General features: G+C 43.4%; 1 protein-coding gene across 3 annotated transcripts in view; it reads right to left on the bottom strand.

Moving 5' to 3' along the window:
- Positions 1-275: 275 nt before the first annotated feature.
- BLM (BLM RecQ like helicase) overlaps positions 276-17,872 on the bottom strand; it is a 101,416-nt gene continuing 83,819 nt past the window's right edge. For all 3 annotated transcript variants that reach the window (XM_054451353.2, XM_054451354.2, XM_054451355.2), the window contains 5 exons: positions 11,952-12,151; positions 11,313-11,505; positions 6,440-6,562; positions 4,281-4,482; positions 276-535 (listed from right to left, as the gene is read on the bottom strand). In XM_054451353.2, coding sequence (XP_054307328.1) covers positions 358-535; positions 4,281-4,482; positions 6,440-6,562; positions 11,313-11,505; positions 11,952-12,151 — 896 coding nt within the window. In that variant the 3' untranslated portion in view covers positions 276-357. The remainder of the gene's footprint in view (positions 536-4,280; positions 4,483-6,439; positions 6,563-11,312; positions 11,506-11,951; positions 12,152-17,872) is intronic.

The following is a 17,872-nucleotide window of genomic DNA, read 5'->3' as shown; positions in this document are numbered from 1 at the left end:
TGTTTGTGTTGTCTTACACGAAAAGCTTTAGTTTCACAAGGGCCCACGCGTGGCTCTTCCTTTGGCTTCTGGGTTTCGTGTTATGCTCAGAATCTCTTGCACTGAGATGATTCAGCTGCTGCCTCAGACGTTCTGAGAAATAACGGCCACAATGCTTGCAGCGGCAGCAAAACATGCTTATTCCAAAGAAAATGTTTATTTTAAAAAGAAGAACTATCACCCCCCAGCATTTATTTAAATATTAATAGAGACGAGTAAAAATTTCAAATGGTATAACAAGAATAACAGCTTTATAGTCACAGATGGTCAGATGCTGACAAACAAGAAAGAGGGTCTATGTACATTGAGATTCGGTTGTTATGAGAATGCATACGAAGGCTTAAGAAACGGTCTATTTATAGGCTTTGGTGGAGCCATAATCCCTAATTTGCTATTGGCTCCTGATGTCGCTTGAGAAGTATGTGAGGCTGAACTGGATCCAATGATGCTGGAGGATTTCATTTTGGAAGATATCTTTCTACATGTGGCAGACCCCCTGAAATGTGACAAAGAAAAAATGAAAATGTTATATGAAACCAAAAATGAATGACCTTCTTCCTCTCAACCTGCACAGAGCTACAATACCGCTTCCCTGGGCCTAATGTGTCCTCGTGCATTTTCTGCCTGCGAACCCCCTAGGTAAGGTAAGTTTCCTTTACTACTTATGGCATAAAGGACCGCTGCCCTTCATATAAATTTGTTCTGGATTTGTCTTTCTGAAATGTAAAGGACTGTTTCTTAATTTTCTGACTGGTGACCAACCCACCGCCCCTCTCTCCACCCATACCTTCGGCAGCCTACAACCAGAGCCTACAAGAGGAGCTGAGGTCCACATGTCCTCATCTATTCTGACCAAATAAAAGAAGTGAAACACCTTGCTGTAAGGCCCCAGCTCCCTGCTGACAGGCACCCCGGAATGACTGGACTTGTACAGTCCAGAGCAAGGCAGCTGTGGGGTAAGCACGTGTGGGGTGGGGTAAGCACGTGTGGGGTGGAGCTGGGTGGCCAGGAGTGGCAAAGCTGGGCGTCTTCCTGGCTAGCCCCAGGAAGCCCCAGGAAGGCTGCGGATGTGGCCCTCTGTCAGGGCCGTGTCCAGCAGCTCCCTGGCTCACCTGCCTACACCCAGAGATCTGCCAGCTCTCCCTCCCACTCACTGCCTTCTAAAGCCAAGGAAGAAGCCACCAGAGCCGATTACCAAGTCCTTCCAGCATCTCACTTTCCTTGCAGACCTTAAGATAACAGCTCCCTTCCCACCCCTAAATGAAATAAAAACAAACAAAACTATGGGGCCGGCATGTTTACAGTGGTGACTGTGGGCAGCATTACCCGCAGAAGCCTTTCCTGCTGCTCTGTAACCGGCTGATGTCAGGCCCCACATTAATTCCACGGCACCAGGGCATACAAGTAGCCTCCCGTCTGAATTGAAGGTATAGGGCCACGGGGCATGTGGGTAATGACATTCTGGTGGAGCTCCATGACTTAAACTCTGGCTCCAAGGCAATTTTACTGCAGAACTGGCAGAGATCTGCTAAACTGGCAGAGATGCAGCCTGAAGTTTCCCTATGCTGATTTCCTGCTGAGAAATTAAGCCCAGAGAGAAAACCTGCTGTTTATGTTGATTTACAGAATGAATCTGCCAACAGCAGCCTCCATTTCACCTGGGCCATCCATTTACTCCCACTCAGAGAGCCCAGAACACAACTGGTTCATTGTGTGTTGTTCTGAAGATATAAAACTCTGAGGGTAGGGTGGGGAGGTAAGGTTGCTGGCAGAGAGCCACATTTATTCTTTCACTGCACAGGGACTCTCAATCCGGGGAGCGGACTGGGTCGGTGGAAAAGAGAGTGGAGCAAAAAGAGGCTGCTCCAAGGGTAACACAAAGTCACACAGTGCACTGGCTTTAGCTGGTAGGGCTTAAAAAAGAATCCCATCTTGGCTGGGCACAGTGGCTCATGCCTGTCATCCCAGCACTTTGGGAGCCGAGGTGTGTAGATCACCTGGGGTCAGGAGTTTGAGACCAACCTGGCCAACATGGTGAAACTCCATCTAAAAATAGAAAAATTAGCCCAGCGTGGTGGCGTGCACCCATAATCCCAGCTACTTGGGAGGCTGAGGCAGGAGAATAGCTTGAACCTGGGAGGCGGAGGTTGCAGTGAGCCGAGATGGTGCCGCTGCACTCCAGCCTGGGTGACAAGAGCAGAACTCCGTAACAACAACAACAACAACAACAACAACAACAACAACAACAACAAATCCCATCTTAAACACCCAGGCTCACTGAAAACAAGCATGGAAATGGGTATGAGTGTGAGCTTTACTGCTTCTTATCAGATTAGGTTCCAGGTGATGCTGCAAAGTGCTTCACTCTTACAAACGAAAGTTGTGAAAATTAAATAAGGGAGCCAATAGCAATATGGCTTTGTTCTAATACATAAAAATGAGATGGGAGACCATGCGTGTTTTTTTAGGAGTCTCCACAGGCAACATGCAGAAGTGAATGTGCTCCGGGCAGGTGTGGGCAGGCCAGTGTCCGCTTCTACCTTTGAAATTGAGACCAGGCAGGGTTGGCCTCCGATAAGCCCTCCCCAGGCCAGGCCTCAGCTTCCTCTTCAAAAACCCGGGGTGTTGAGCCAGATGCCTTTTAAGGTCTCCGGCTCTGTGTGCGTTACTGAGGAAATGAGTATTTCCCAAAGCGGAGGAATAAATGATGGAAATAAGAAAATGTCCTCACTGAAGAACATTTACTGATCACTTGCGCACTCAAAACCACAAAATTAAACTAAGGTTTTCTAATGCCTTTCATTTCGGTACTCTGGCAGGAGGATTAGCACATACAAGATTTTGTTTATGAACTTAACAAGAAAATGACAATTTGGTAATGTCTGCCTTCCTTTCTCTTTCCCCACTCAGTTTTTGTTTTTTATTACTCAGAAGGACAAGAGGTAGAAAAACTGCAAAAGAAAACACAACAGCTTGCAAAAGTTGACTGTGGACTTCTTTTTGGTTTCTTTTTTCTGCAAGCAATTCTGTTACAATATACAGTTACTTTGGGGTCACATTCTCAAGACTGATGGAATGGTCTCCCTCCTGCCAGGCCTAACCTACTAGCCAGAAGGCAGAGGGTGCCCTGGCAGAAAACCAAAAAGGGGCTGTCAGAAACAATGCAATTATGAAGAAAGAAGGACACTGCCAAGATCATCACACAGATCAGACCATGCTATCTTTGTTGTTCCCCTGGTGTGCAGAAAGCGCCCAGAACAGACATGTCCCAGACGAGCGGCCCAGGAAAACGTGGGAAGGGGAAGACAGAAGCCATTTACGCAACCCCTAAAGAGGCCTGGCTTGACTGAACTTTTGGTTTCTCTGTTGTGGCTTCTTCTCGCTACCCCTGCAAAGGCTGGGAGGTCGATTCTCCCAGATGTTAATGAAAGGCAGGGAGTGTGCACGCGCCTCAAGGTGGAGATACATGGGATTTTGCAGCAATAAAAGCAGCGGAGCAAGTACTGACAGAATCGTAAAAGCCAGGAGGACACAAAACCCTTTGTTATTTATTCAGCTAGTGTATGATTTATAGCATTTTAGGTGGAAAAGTCTCTTAAGAAGAGCAATCATCCCAAACAAGCAAACAAATATCTAAGGGAAGATCAACATGGAAGACATCTTTGCAAACAAGAAACACTAGTCAGGCTGAGTGCGGTGGCTCACATCTGTAATCCAGCACTTTGGGGAGACCAAAGTGGGCTGATCACTTGAGCTCAGGAGTTTGAGACCAGCCTGGGCAACATGGGGAAACCCCATCTGTACAAAAAATACAAAAATTAGCCAGGAGTGATGGTATACACCTGGAGTCCCAGCTACTCAGGAGGCTGAGGTGGGAGGATCACTTGAGTACAGGAGGCAGAGGTTGCAGTGAGCCAAGATTGCGCCACTGCACTCTAGCCTGGGCAACAGAGCCAGACTTTGTCCCCAAATTAAAAAAAAAAAAAAAAAGAAAACTTTAGTCATAACTATTAGTCAGTAGAAGTTTTAAACATCTGAAGCAAATATTTTTTGTTGTTTCTTGAAGCAAATATTTTTGTTTTGGATCAAACCTTAATTGTCACTCCATTAACAACTGTCACTCCATTAGCAATATTTAATAATGGCTTATTTTAATAAATCCTTCAAAGCAAGGCAGAGCTGTTGCACTTTTGTCCTTTCTTCCCTTGTTCCCTATATTCAAAAGATATCACAAAACATACCCCTTTGCCTTGGAACCACTGGAAGCAGTTTTTCTCCTCTTAGACCTTTGGGAGGCTGGCATCTTTTTCCTCTTCCTTTCATTTCTGGTTTTACTTGCAAAGTAGTGGGAAGATACGGGTATTTCCTCGTCGAGCTCCTCAGTGGCACTTCTTCCGGGGCCTCTGCTGCTGGACAGGCTTATCCCTGGGGAACTGTCTTCAGCTACAAATGGAAAATGCAGATGTTTACAGGTGATGTTGCACTGGTCCACGTGTTTTTAGTGTATATGAAGAGACACACTGCAGGGGCCCATTTTGGCAGATACCTAGCTGCTTCCCTGCCATATGGATTCAACAATTCAGCAAGAACCAAACCTTTTTTCACTTCACAAAGCCCCAAAGTGTTCAATGGCAATTCATTTTTAACAAAAGAGAATCAGAATTCATTTAAAAAATTTGTGATAGTCTTGAAGTTAACTAGAGACATGAGCTTTAGCTCATACTGTCGCATATGGCCTGTGTTCCTGTTGTTGATTGGGCAGTTAGTGCTGGTGGGCAATTCAAAAAGTATCAAGTGCTATAAAGATGGCAGGCAATTTTACTTATTTTAAATGTGCTGAAAAAATTAGCTCAATATAAGGGAAACAAACGGTCCTGTATCTCATCTTTGAACAATAGTTTCTTAGTAAATAAGCATAAGAAAATTCTAGACCCTATTTTACTCTTTTCAGACAAAAAAACTTGTCTTTGCACAATATGGCTGAACATGTCACATATTATGCGGGAGGTGAGACCGCATGAAAGCACTCATTTGCAAAGAAGATGGTAATTTCCATAAGTATTTGCATCCCAAGGCACCCAAAAAGCATGAAACCTCTCTATAGATAGGTCACACAGGGACCCAGTCTCCATTTCCTGGCTGGTCTGGCTTGTCCTACAGGCCACCCTACAGGAGCAGCATGGAGAGCACAGGACTCTACCATGGCTGCTCCAAGCCTGGCTCACTGTCAAAATGTATTCGGAACAAGGCTTTTAATGGACTAATTACCATATAGAAGAATTTATGAGAACCTGACCAGGTGTGGTGGCTCATGCCTGTAACCCCAGCACTTCAGGAGGCTGAGGCGGGTGGATCACTTGAGGTCATAAGTTCGAGACCAGCCTGGCCAACATAGTGAAACCCCATCTCTACAAAAAAATACAAAAATGAGTCAGGTGTGGTGGTGCATGCCTGTAGTCTCAGCTACTGGGGAGGCTGAGGTAGGATAATTGCTTGAACCTGGGAGGCACAGTGAGCCAAGATTGTGCCACTGAACTCCAGCCTGGAGTGAGACTGTCAAAAAAAAAAAAAAAAAAAAGCGACTGGGTAAAGAGAGAACTTGAACTATCTCATCCTGCTCATCATTTCCATCATCCTTGGGAAGACCCCCACACTGCCTGTCTGGAAGCAGGAAGAACACTGAACCGGGTTTGTCTGTTGTGTCCTATTACATGGTGATGTTATCAGAGGGCAGAAGACTTCTGTGCTCTCAATATTGCCTACAACAAAATGCTTCGTTGTTCTCATTTCCCCCAGGTCAATCATTTCTAAAGCTGCAATGATGATGAAGCTCATGATTAGAGGTGCCACAGGACAGGCCTAACGTGACTCCGGGAACGTCTGATAATGATGCACTCAGGCAGGTTCTGTCAATGACTAACAATAATAACATTCTAGTTGCATGCTCATTTCTCCAAAACATTTAAACACTAGTCTTAAATTTTATCTTTAGACATATTTGTCAGATAACATGTTCCTTCCTTGGTGGAGGGACCTGATTCACAAAGAGGCTGTTTGGTGGCCTGCCAAAGATCACACAGCATGACATGGTGGCAGATCTGGAACTGGCACCCAGGGCTCTGATTCCTTGAGCACTTGCATTACAGAAACCAGCAACCCCTGGCCCAAAAGTCCCCTTTTGTATCCTATGAGTAAGTTCAGAACTGGCACCCACAGGGGGCATAAGCACTAGTGTCCTCTCAGAGGTGACTGGCACACCACTGGGGGCTGACTTGGATGTCATTGTGACGAGGTGTAGGAAGCATTCACACAACCCGGAAACTGCATCATTCTAATTCAGTGAGACGCATCGCTTCACATTAAACAGGCTTTTAGAGAACACACATGGCTGTATACTAACCTGGCGATGTCCATTCAGAGTATTTCTGTAATACTGAAATCACTTCCGCACCATATTTTTCCAGTTTGTCTTCAGTAACACCATCAATTTGAAGCAAAACCTCAGGATCAGAAGATAAAGATTCTGTGCAAAGGCATAAAATTAGGAATTTAAATTATCACCCATAGAAAACCCACTGAATTCAGGCTCATTCACGCATTCAGCACATGTCTGCTGAGTGCCAACTAACTGCAGGGTACTGGGAACACAGGCCAATTTTGTAAAAGGCAAAGTTAGCACCTCAGAGGCAGCAGACAGGCGCAGAGGGCAGGAACCCACCATCTAATTCCAGCGGCATAGGCCAGGGCAGAGCAAGGGCAAGAGCCAGGGCAGGAGGAAGCTGAGGGCGGGACCTGTGCCATGTGTGCGGAGTGGAGCAGATCTGCTTTGCCCACTGTTCCTATGGCCAGTACTCATCTAGCTGAGACTGGTGTGCCCTCTCTTTACTGAGAACGCTGCATTTCTATTTCCAGCTCCAGCCTCTTCTCTGCACTCCAGACTTGTACACCCCACCCTAGATGGCATAACCAAATTGTTACTTCCTCCAGCACAAACTTTTCTTCCACCACTCTTTCCCCTTGTGGGTTGAGGCAACAAGCAGCCAGCTGAGTCCTCTGCATAGAGGTCGCATATCAGTCTTGCAGCTAGACAAGCCTGTCATTTAAAGGTCACCCTGGCTGCTGTATAAGAACTCGACTGTAAAGGAAAGAGTAGAATCCGGGAGCCTGATGGAAGCCATTGCAGGAGCGAGTGAGGATGGAGTGAACTGGAATGCAGTAGTGGAGACACAGTGAAGCAAGGTTTGGGTGAGTTTTGGAGGCTGGCTCTGTAGCACTGACTGATGCACTGGCTCTGGGTAGTGAAGGAGTAATCATTCCCATGTATTTGAGCTGAGCAATGAGTGGATTTCAAATCCTTTCCCATCTGTGATTTTCACATCATTCCCATGTTTAGAGGAAAAGCTAGAGACTGTGGACAGAACAGAAGGTTTATGAAGGGGGTTTAATGGAAGATAAAGTAGGAGAGGCAGGAAGAAATGTAGACCCTTGATTAAATGTATACTTTATCTGGGAAGCTGTTGTAGTTTTACTAGTTTTTGAAAGATTAAAATGTACATCACATTCACAGCTGGAGGTAAGGAGGACAGTTAAGAAACTACACTAATCGCCTAGGAATAACATATCATAAAATACCAAATTTCATCAATTCCAAGACACACACCTTTTCACACTTTAGCATTCCTGAGGTCAGGATGTGTCTTAGAACTGCTGACGGCTAAATGGCAGCTGCCTTGCGGTTGTTACTGCTCATGCTTGTGAGAACTTAGTCATAGCTATTAGTACTGTCAGCATGTCAACAAAGTCACTGCACTGTTTGTACCTCATGTATTGAGTCTAACTGCCATGACATGTCTTCAAAAAGACTATACTGTGATTAGCATTAAAAAAGTGATTGTGAATGCAGAAAAGTTCTGAAAAAGAGTAGTAGGGAATACATTTGGCATTAAGAAAAGCACTATCTGGCTGGGCGCGGTAGCTCATGCCTGTAATCCCAATACTTTGGGAGGCTGAGACAGAGTGGATTGCTTCAGCCTAAGAGTATGAGACCAGTCTGGGTAACAGTGAGGCCCTGTCTCTGCAAAAAAATAAAAAAGCTAGCCAAGCATGGTGGTACATGCCTGTAGTTCCAGCTACTCAGAAAGCTGGGGTAGGAGGATCACTTGAGCCCAGGAGGTCTAGGCTACAGTGAGCTGTGTTCAACCACTGCACCCAGCCTGGGCGACAGAATAAGATCTTATCTCCAAAAAAACAAAACAAAGCAAAACAAAAAAACCGCAGGCATTATTTGTCTCTGAGGACACATGCCCACAATTCCATAGTTTCTCGCAAGTACAACCAAGTGCTTTACATGACCTAAGAAAGGAGATGCCCAAAGTAGATGAGGCAGCATTACATTTTTGTTACTGAGAGATGTACAACCTTCTGTTGACACCTTCTGGTATCATCAGGAAACCACCACCTTCAAAACAGAACTGATAACAGAGGTTTCGATTAAATCCTGGGGAAAATAGTGGAACACTCTGGAAATGCCTTATGGCTAATGAGAATGTTAGTGATGACACAGGGAAAAACAAAGACATGGACAACTCAGTTAAAAAGTGACTCAGAGGTCAGGCTTTGAGTGTGAACTTTTATAAGTACCTATGGTAATTTGATTATATGTATTTTTCATACAGGCACAGAGCTGTGGATAATAAAAATCAATGTCTAAATCAGTAAAAAACAATTCTTTCAATAAAAGCACTGTGTCATAGTTTAATTAGCAGAATTTTTTCTTCCTTAATAGTCCATAAAATAACAGTATCTTAATATAGTTGGCATCTTAGAGTCAGTGAAATATTGTAATGACCGATTATGGTAGGAGAGGGAATGAAGATGAGAGAAGGTGATGATTAGGAGATTTTATGAAGAAGAACATGGAAGGTAATATAGCCCAGTTGGTCAACTATATGAAGACGTTGTTTTCCAGGAACTCTACTACTGAAATTCTGGGTTGGGCTATCTGCCCATGGAAATAACTCAGACCAGAAAGTATCTATTAACTAAAGACATAGCAGTGTGCTAGATCCAGATTCAAAGAGGCATAAAACATAATCTCTTCATAAGGAAACTAGCTCTTCATTGCAGATTTTTTTTTTTTTTTGAGAGGGAGTCTCGCTCTGTCGCCCAGGCTGGAGGGCAGTGGCGCGATCTTGGCTCACTGCAACCTCCACCTCCTGGGTTCAACCAATTCTCCTGCCTCAGGTTCCCAAGTAGCTGGGATTACAAGCGCCTGCCACCACGCCTGGCTAATTTTTGTATTCTTAGTAGAGACGGGGTTTTACCATGTTGGCCAGGCTAGTCTCGAACTCCTGACCTCAGGCAATCCGCCCACCTCAGCCTCCCAAAGTGCAGGGATTACAGGCGTGAGCCACGGCGCCCAGCCCATTACAATATTACAATTGGTCATTACAATATTTCACTGACTCTAAGATGCCAACTCTATTAAGGTACTGTTATTTTATGGACTATTAAGGAAGAAAAAATTCTGCTAATTAAACTATGACACAGTGCTTTTATTGAAAGAATTTTTTTTACTGATTTGGACATTGATTTTTATTATCCACAGCTCTGTGCCTATATGAAAAATACATATAATCAAAGTAAATGGTGGGCGCATGCCTGTAATCCCAGCTACTCGGGAGGTTGAGGCAGGAGAATCGTTTGAACCCAGGAGGCGGAGGTTGCAGATATTTGTACATAACACAGCTAAACACTATAAAGCAGGCAAATAATCAGCACAAATAATGAAGTAATGTCTGGTTTTAGAAATTACAATAATCCGGCCGGATGCGGTGGCACATGCCTGCAATCCCAGCACTTTGGGAGGCTGAGGTGGGGGGATCACCTGAGGTCGGGAGTTCGAGACTAGCCTGGCGAACATGGTGAAACCCTGCCTCCCGGGTTCAAGTGATTCTCCTGCCTCAGTCTCCCAAGTAGTTGGGATTACAGGCACCCACCACCATGCCTGGCTGATTTTTTGTATTTTTAGTAGAGACGGGTTTTGCCATCTTGGGCAGGCTGGTCTTGAACTCCTGACCTCATGATCCACCTGCCTCGGCCTCCCAAAGTGCTGGGATTACAGGCGTGAGCCACCGTGTGCGGCCAGATCATTGTAATTTCTAAAACCAGACATCACTTCATTATTTGTGCCGATTATTTGCCTGCCTTATGGTGTTTAGCTGTGTTATACACAAATATCTGCAACTTCTGCCTCCTGGGTTCAAGCTATTTTCCTGCCTCAACCTCCCGAGTAGCTGGGATTACAGGCATGCACCCACCATTTACTTTGATTATATGTATTTTTCATATAGGCACAGAGCTATAATTAAAATTATACCATATATAACATATATAGGGTACCATTATACCATATACAACAAAGTACTATATATATGTTAAAGAACATATTTTATCTTAAGAATGAGTTTAATATTCAATGGTCTTTAGATGTCCTTAAAAAAAAAAAAAAAGAATAAGTTTCGGCTGCACATGGCGGCACATGCCTGTAATCCCAGCACTTTGGGAGGCCGAGGTGGGTGGATCACCTGAGGTCGGGAGTTTGAGACCCTGTCTCTACTAAAAATACAAAATTAGCCGGGCGTGGTGGCGCATGCCTGTAATCCCAGCTACTTGGGAGGCTGAGGCAGGAGAATCGCTTGAACCTGGGAGGCGGAGGTTGTGATGAGCTGAGATCGCACCACTGCACTCCACCCTGGGCAATAACAGTGAAACTCCATCTCAAAAACAAACAAAAAAAGAATAAGTTTCAATTGTTTCTCTGAGATTTTAATCCAGAGATTAAATAAAAATAATTAAAACAACTGAGGCCAGGCTCAGTGGCTCACGCCTATCTGTAATCCCAGCACTCTGGCAGGCTAAGGCGGGAGGATCGCTTGAAGCCAAGAGTTCGAGACCAGACTGGGCAACATGGTGAAACTCTGTCTCTACGAAAATACAAAAATTAGCTGGGCATGCTGGTATGTACCTGTAGTCCCAGCTACTTGGGAAATTGAGGTGGGAGGATCACTTGAGCCCAGGAGGTTGAGGCTGCAGTGAGTCATGATCACGCTACAGCACTCCAGCCCGGGCGACACAGCGAGACCCCGTCTCAAAACAAACCCCAAAAAGAAATAAACCACTGAGATATATTTATCACTTAAGGAGTTCCCTACCAAGGTTAACTTTCGGCCTATTAATCTGTACCACGTAACAAAGGATACATGCGTACCCACCTGCAAGCTTCTTGAGAGTGACGGTATTAAAAATATTGAAGTAATGGACACCAAAAACTTTCCCCAGAGATTTGCAGACTTCTGTAAGTTCTCCAAGACATTTTTTAACCATCTCTTCCCTCTGAGACACTTTTGCTACTAACGCTTTTTGTTTTTTCACACTGCTGGAATTTTCTGTTTCCATAAAGTCTACCTTTATGAGAGAGAAACAAATCATAGGAGTGGGTATATGTGCACTTGTACCCATACAGGGGCTTTATTTAATGCTTAATTGCATTTTTTGGGGGTAATTCTATTCTGTCATGCAGATAGTGAGCCCACTGGGAACAGGGGCTGTGCATTTTCCATCTTTGTATCTCCAGTGTCAAGCATAGAATAGCCTCTTGATAAATGTTTCTTTAATGAATATATAAAGATTTAGTGACCTGATAACCCATTAAATTACTTTTGACAGGTGTCACATTACTTGGGTTGAATTTTAAGATCTCTTTCCAATTTAAGAAGAACAGAATATGTTCATATAGAACAGTATATATAAATTCAGTATCTATAAGCTTGGACAAAGACACTATACTTCACTGTAATATATTTTGGTTCACTCATTGTGAGATAATAAAATAAACATGAAAAATACTATACCTTTAAAGCGCCATTTAGTACAGTTTGGGCTTTATCTCCGAGCATCACATAAGCGATCGCCTGGTCATTGGCATTGATATATAAGTCTTCATCCAAAATCTTGTCAAGTATCAGCTTTTTAAAAAGTCTTTCGGCATTGTGTCGTGAATAAGCAGATCCTTTTCCAAATATACCTGACTGGAGTTTTGCACTCTTACTCCCTGATAAGAAGATAGAGGAAGTAAGATGAGTAAATGTAGGTATATCATCACCCTCAAATAGAAGAGGCTAAAAAGTCATTTATGGACAGGTTTGGACAGATGGAATAGATCACAAATCCCTGGCACAGACACTCATTTCTGTAAAATGAGAGTATTTGAGTAGAACGCTAAAATTTCTATGGTTGTATGTACATTTCCTTATCTTTTTACAATACACATGGACAAAAAACAGCAGCAAAATTATATTGGAGCAAATAAATCAAAGAAAGAGTTTACATAAACCATAATAGCTTCCTATCACTGTGCTATGTATTAGGATAACTGTGCATTACTTATCTAGTTAAAATTTTTTTTTTTTTTTTTTTAGAGACAGGGTCTCACTCTATTGTGGAGGTTGGAGTGCAGTGGTGCAATCATGGTTCACTGCAGCCTCAAACTCCTGGGCTCAAGTGATACTCCTGCCTCAGCCTCCTGACTAGCTGAGATAACAGGTGCAGGCCATCACACCCACCTAATTTAAAAATTTTAAATATTTAAGTGCATCTAGTATTTATTAATTTTTAAATTTTTGTGGGTACATAGTAGGTGTATATATTTGTGTAGTACATGAGATATTTTGATACAGGCACACAGTGTGAAATAAGCACATCATGGAGAATGGGCCAACCATTCCCTCAGGTATTTATCCATTGAGTTGCAAACAATCCAATGACACTCTTTACATTATTTTATAATATTTAATTTTTTTGTAGAGACGAGGGTCTCACTATATTGCTCAGGCTGGTCTCTAACTCCTGGCCTCAAGCAATCCTCCCCTCCTGGCTTCTCACACTATTGGGATTACAGGCATGAGCCACTGAGCCTGGCTACAAACAATTTTTGACAATCAGTTTTATAAATACGATCCCTGGCCCTGGTTATCAAAACTGCTACAGTTTATAATCCAAGTATTTAAGTCTATTCTTTTTGTCACCCTCACTAATGAAGCCTATTCAAATTCTAAAAGAAAAGCACAACACCCTATAAGATGCTCAAGGGGAGAGATGAAGACAGGAATATGTACACACACTTCCCTCTTTCTCTTACTAGCCGAGAGCCACAGTTGGCTGGATCCTTTGTTTCATTCACAAGCTGCTGTGACTGCTAATGTCTTCATTATAAACACAATTTTATTGTAACAATCTACTTAAGAGACCTTGTGACATTTATAAAAATCAGAATTAATGGTTATTATGTAAAGCTTTAGCTCTGTTTTAAAGAGTTCCAAATAATTATATTATTGTCAATTTCAAGTGACTTCTGGCCATATATCCTGAATTATTCAAAAATTTCTTTAAGTAATTTGTATCCCTGAAAGGCCACATTACAGAAACAGAACTACCGTTCTGCTAATGATAGGCTGAATGGCATGGACCAAACTTACTGCTGAGGACAACTAAGAAAGCTGGCTGAAATACAATTTTTTTTTTTGAGTCAGGGTCTTGCTCTGTTGCCCAGGCTGGGGGTGCAGTGGCGGGATCACAGCTCACTGCCACCTCAATCTCATGGGCGCAGGTGATCCTCCCATATCAGCCTCTGGAGTAGCTGGCACTACAGGTGCGTGCTACCATGCCTGACTAATTTTTGTATTTTTGGTAGAGACAGGGTTTCACCAGGTTGCTCAGGCTGATCTTGAACTCCTGGGCTCAAGCAATCCGCCTGTCTTGGCCTCCCAAAGTGCTGGAATTACAGACATGGGCCACTGTACCCAGACAGAAGGTTTATAATTAAAAGTAACATTCCCCTGACTCATCCTTCCCTTCCCCAAGGGAATCACTTTTTAAACAGTTTTTGTTTTCAGCTCTTCAGGTGGTTACCTACACACAGAAGGACCTGAAATCTTGCCTTCTGTCCAAAAGCCTGACATTTATCTATTGCCCTTGCCCCTTTACTATGAAAGATGAGGCTTTACCTCATTCATACCACCCCCACTTTGTTTTATTCTTCTCTGAATTTTGCTAGTTATATGATACTATTGGGTCATGTACTAATTATGTTTCTAACTTTAGATAGAACTTCTGACCACTACCCCTTCCTACAATGTGAGATGTTATTAGTACCCAAGCCTTCCCTGTATGCCTTCTTTTACTTTTAGTGATTGTACTTTTACTTTTATATCACCAATATTGACATTTACATCCTGTTCTGTCCCATAACCATGTTTAGGTCTATATGTTGATTTCCATCATTGTTTACATGATGACAATTTTCCTTCCCTAATTGGAACAATGTCATGACTCTTATGGAACCAAAAGGAGCATGTTTACCACATCCATGTCAAATGGATTATTTTTTTGTACATTTTACCAATTCCTCAAAGTCATGTTACAACTTTTTTTTTTTTTTTTTTTTGAGATGGAGTCTTGCTCTGTCGCCCAGGCTGGAGTGCAGTGGTGCGATCTCAGCTCACTGCAACCTCCGCCTCCCAGATTCAAGTGATTCTCCTGCCTCGGCCTCCTGTGTAGCTGGGATTACAGGCGCACACCATCAGTTCCGGCTAATTCTTGTATTTTTTTTGTAGAGATGAGGTTTTGCCATGTTGGCCAGGCTGGTCTCGAACTCCTGACCTCAAGTGAACCACCCACTTTGGCCTCCCAAAGTACTGGGTTTACAGGCATGAGCCACTGCGCCTGGCCACAACTTCCTTTGTTTTATATTTGATCTTGCTCTCTTGTATAATCTTTTCCCTGGAGTTTCTAAGGGCCTCTCTCCTTTTTTTGGTTGAGAAGTAACATTTGCATTCTTCACTGTTACCAATAAAATCATTCCTTTCTTACTGTCTTTGTCTGTTGTGTGGGCCCTGTTCCTCCTTTTTTTTTTTTTGAGATGGAGTTTTACTCTTGTTGCCCAGGCTGGAATGCAATGGCACGATCTTGGCTCACTGCAACCTCTGCCTCCCGTGTTCAAGCAATTCTCCTGCCTCAGCCTCCCGACTAGTTGGGATTACTGGCATGTGCCACCACGCCCAGCTTATTTTGTATTTTTAGTAGAGACGGAGTTTCTCCATGTTGGTCAGGCTGGTCTCAAACTCCTGACTTTGTGATCCACCCACCTCAGCCTCCCAGAGTGCTGGGATTACAGGCGTAAGCCACCATGCCCAGCCTCCTCCTGACTTTTGTTAGTCTGCATGGATTGCTTACTGGCCCTGCTGCCTGACTGTGACTATGGGTTTTCTTCACTGGACCCATGGGTGGGTTCCACCGCTTATCAAATCACGACGTGCGCTCACTTTCTTTGCCTGCTAGTCTCCAGGATTGCTGATATTAAGCTGATGTCAGTCTGGTTTGGGTTCCTGTTTTCTTTCCAGAGCTTTCAGGATTGTCTCTGAAGGGGTCCAGAATATGCCACTGTGGCATAAAAATTATTTTGAGCAGAAGGCATCTGAAATCTCTTATCTGCCAAAAAGCAGGGCCTCCCAAAAGAACTCGGTTGTCATAAATTCCCTCCCTGGGAAAAACCAGGGAAGGCTGACCCTTTTAAACAGAGATAAGACTTCACACCACACTTAAACAGACATTGTCATAAAAACTTTGTATCTCCCATCTGGTCTCCTAACAGTCCATCTGTCTTTCCTAACAGTCATTTGTTTTTCCATAAGTGCCCCCCTCCTTCTCCCCTTCCTCTATTAAGATGGTATATAAGCCCCACATTCTAACTGCCCCTTTGAACCACATTTTTCTGTGAACTCCTAGCCACACATGACTAAATCTGTCTTTTCCCTTGCTAATCTGTTTTTTGTTGGTTTAATTTGCAGGCCCCATCACTGAACCTAAGAGGGTTGAGGAAAAGTTTTTCCTCTTTGACATGTCTTTAACTCTTAGTATTCTCAAATCTCGTGGCCATATGTCTTAAAATTTTTTTTTTTTTTTTAACCGGCATCTTATTTGGCATTCAGTGAGCATTTTAATCCAAAACTTTTATCTCTTCCACTCTAGGAAGTTTTCCTATATCATTGGTTTGATAATCCCCTTTATTTTCTATTTCCAAAATTTCTGTCAGATTTTACATCTACTGAGGATTAATTCTTTCTATGCTTTCTCTATTTTCCATATATCATTTTGATCAGTTCCTAAATTTTCTTGACTTTATTTTCCAACCTCTCCACTAAATTTACTTTGTCAATCATTTAAAATTGACAGCTCTTTCTCATTTTTATTTCTTTTCCATTATTCAATTATTATTTAAGTCTTTATTTTAAAAACTCTTTACGACGATACTAAGGAGTCTTCTCTCCCCTCTCTCCCAAACTACTATTTTCAATTATCTCTATCACCCAGGGTCAAATATTCTGTTTATTTGGTCTTCCTCTTTACTGTCCATTTCTTTCTTTTTTTGAGATGGAGTCTCACTCTGTTGCTAGGCTGGAGTGCAGTGGCGCGACCTCGGCTCACTGCAACCTCCACCTCCCAAGTTCAAGCGATTCTCTTGCCTCAGCCTCCTGAGTAGCTGGGACTACAGGTGCCCGCCACCACGCCCAGCTAATTTTTGTATTTTTAATAGATACAGGGTTTCATCATGTTAGCCAGGTTGGTCTCGATCTCTTGACCTTGTGATCCACCCGCCTTGGCCTCCCAAAGTGCTGGGATTACAGGCGTGAACTACCAAGCTCGGCCTTTACCATTCATTTCTATGTAACTTTCAGGGACTAGGTGAAACTTTTTAGGTGGGTTTCTTCTGTTATTTTCTATCTAGATTTACTTCCTCCCAAATTCCTTCCCTGAATGGGGATATTTAATTGTCAGGTTTGCTTTAGGGTAAGTAGGTAGGACCAGACTTTAGGTAGGCCGGGCAGTTCCCAAATGCCACTTAGGGGCTCTGACCCCTAATTCAGTGGCCCTTCTACTCTTTAGGCAATCACTTCATTTATTTTTGTTCTTGAGTCAATTCCAGGCCTTCTATGCAGTTCTTTTGTGGGCATGTTTTCTATTTTTCTTTTTTTTGAGACGGAGTCTTGCTCTGTTGCCCAGGCTGGAGTGCAGTGGCGTGATCTCGGCTCACTGCAACTTCCTCCTCCTGGGCTCAAGAAACCTTCCCGCCTCAGCCTCCTGAGTAGCTGAGACTACAGGCATGTGCCACCATGCCTGGCTAATTTTTGTAATTTTTTTTATAGAGACGGTATTTTGCCATGTTGCCCAGGCTTGTCTCGAACTCCTGGGCTTAGGCAATCCACCTACATAGGTCTCCCAAAGTGCTGGGATTACAGGTGTGAGCCACCATGTCTAGCCCCGCTTCCTAATTTTGGCTCCCCTGGTTTCACTCCTATCCTCTCGTACCTCTAGACTTCCCGACTGATGCTTAGTGTTGGGGTTTTGCCTGGCTGATGGGACCTTTTCTGCTATAAATCTTCCCTACATTCATTTTGGGTTGTGGCTTTATTGCATTTTGTTCTATTTGTTAACATGCTTCCATCCATTTCCTAATTTTTTTTTTTTTCAAGACGGAGTTTCCTTCTTGTTGCCCAGGCTGGAGTACAATGGCGTGATCTCGGCTCACCGCAACCTCTGCCTCCCGGGTTCAAGAGATTCTCCTGCTTCAGCCTCCCGAGTAGCTGGGATTACAGGCGCCCACCACCACACCCGGCTAATTTTTGTGTTTGTTTGTTTGTTTATTTATTATTTTTGAGACAGAGTTTCACTCTTGTTGCCCAGGCTGGAGTGCAATGGTGCGATCTCAGCTCACTGC

This window comes from Pongo pygmaeus, chromosome 16 (genome assembly GCF_028885625.2).
Source record: "Pongo pygmaeus isolate AG05252 chromosome 16, NHGRI_mPonPyg2-v2.0_pri, whole genome shotgun sequence".
Classification (NCBI taxonomy): Eukaryota; Metazoa; Chordata; class Mammalia; order Primates; family Hominidae; genus Pongo; species Pongo pygmaeus.
Note: the sequence above shows the minus strand (reverse complement) of the source record. Positions and strands in the feature narration are given on the sequence as shown.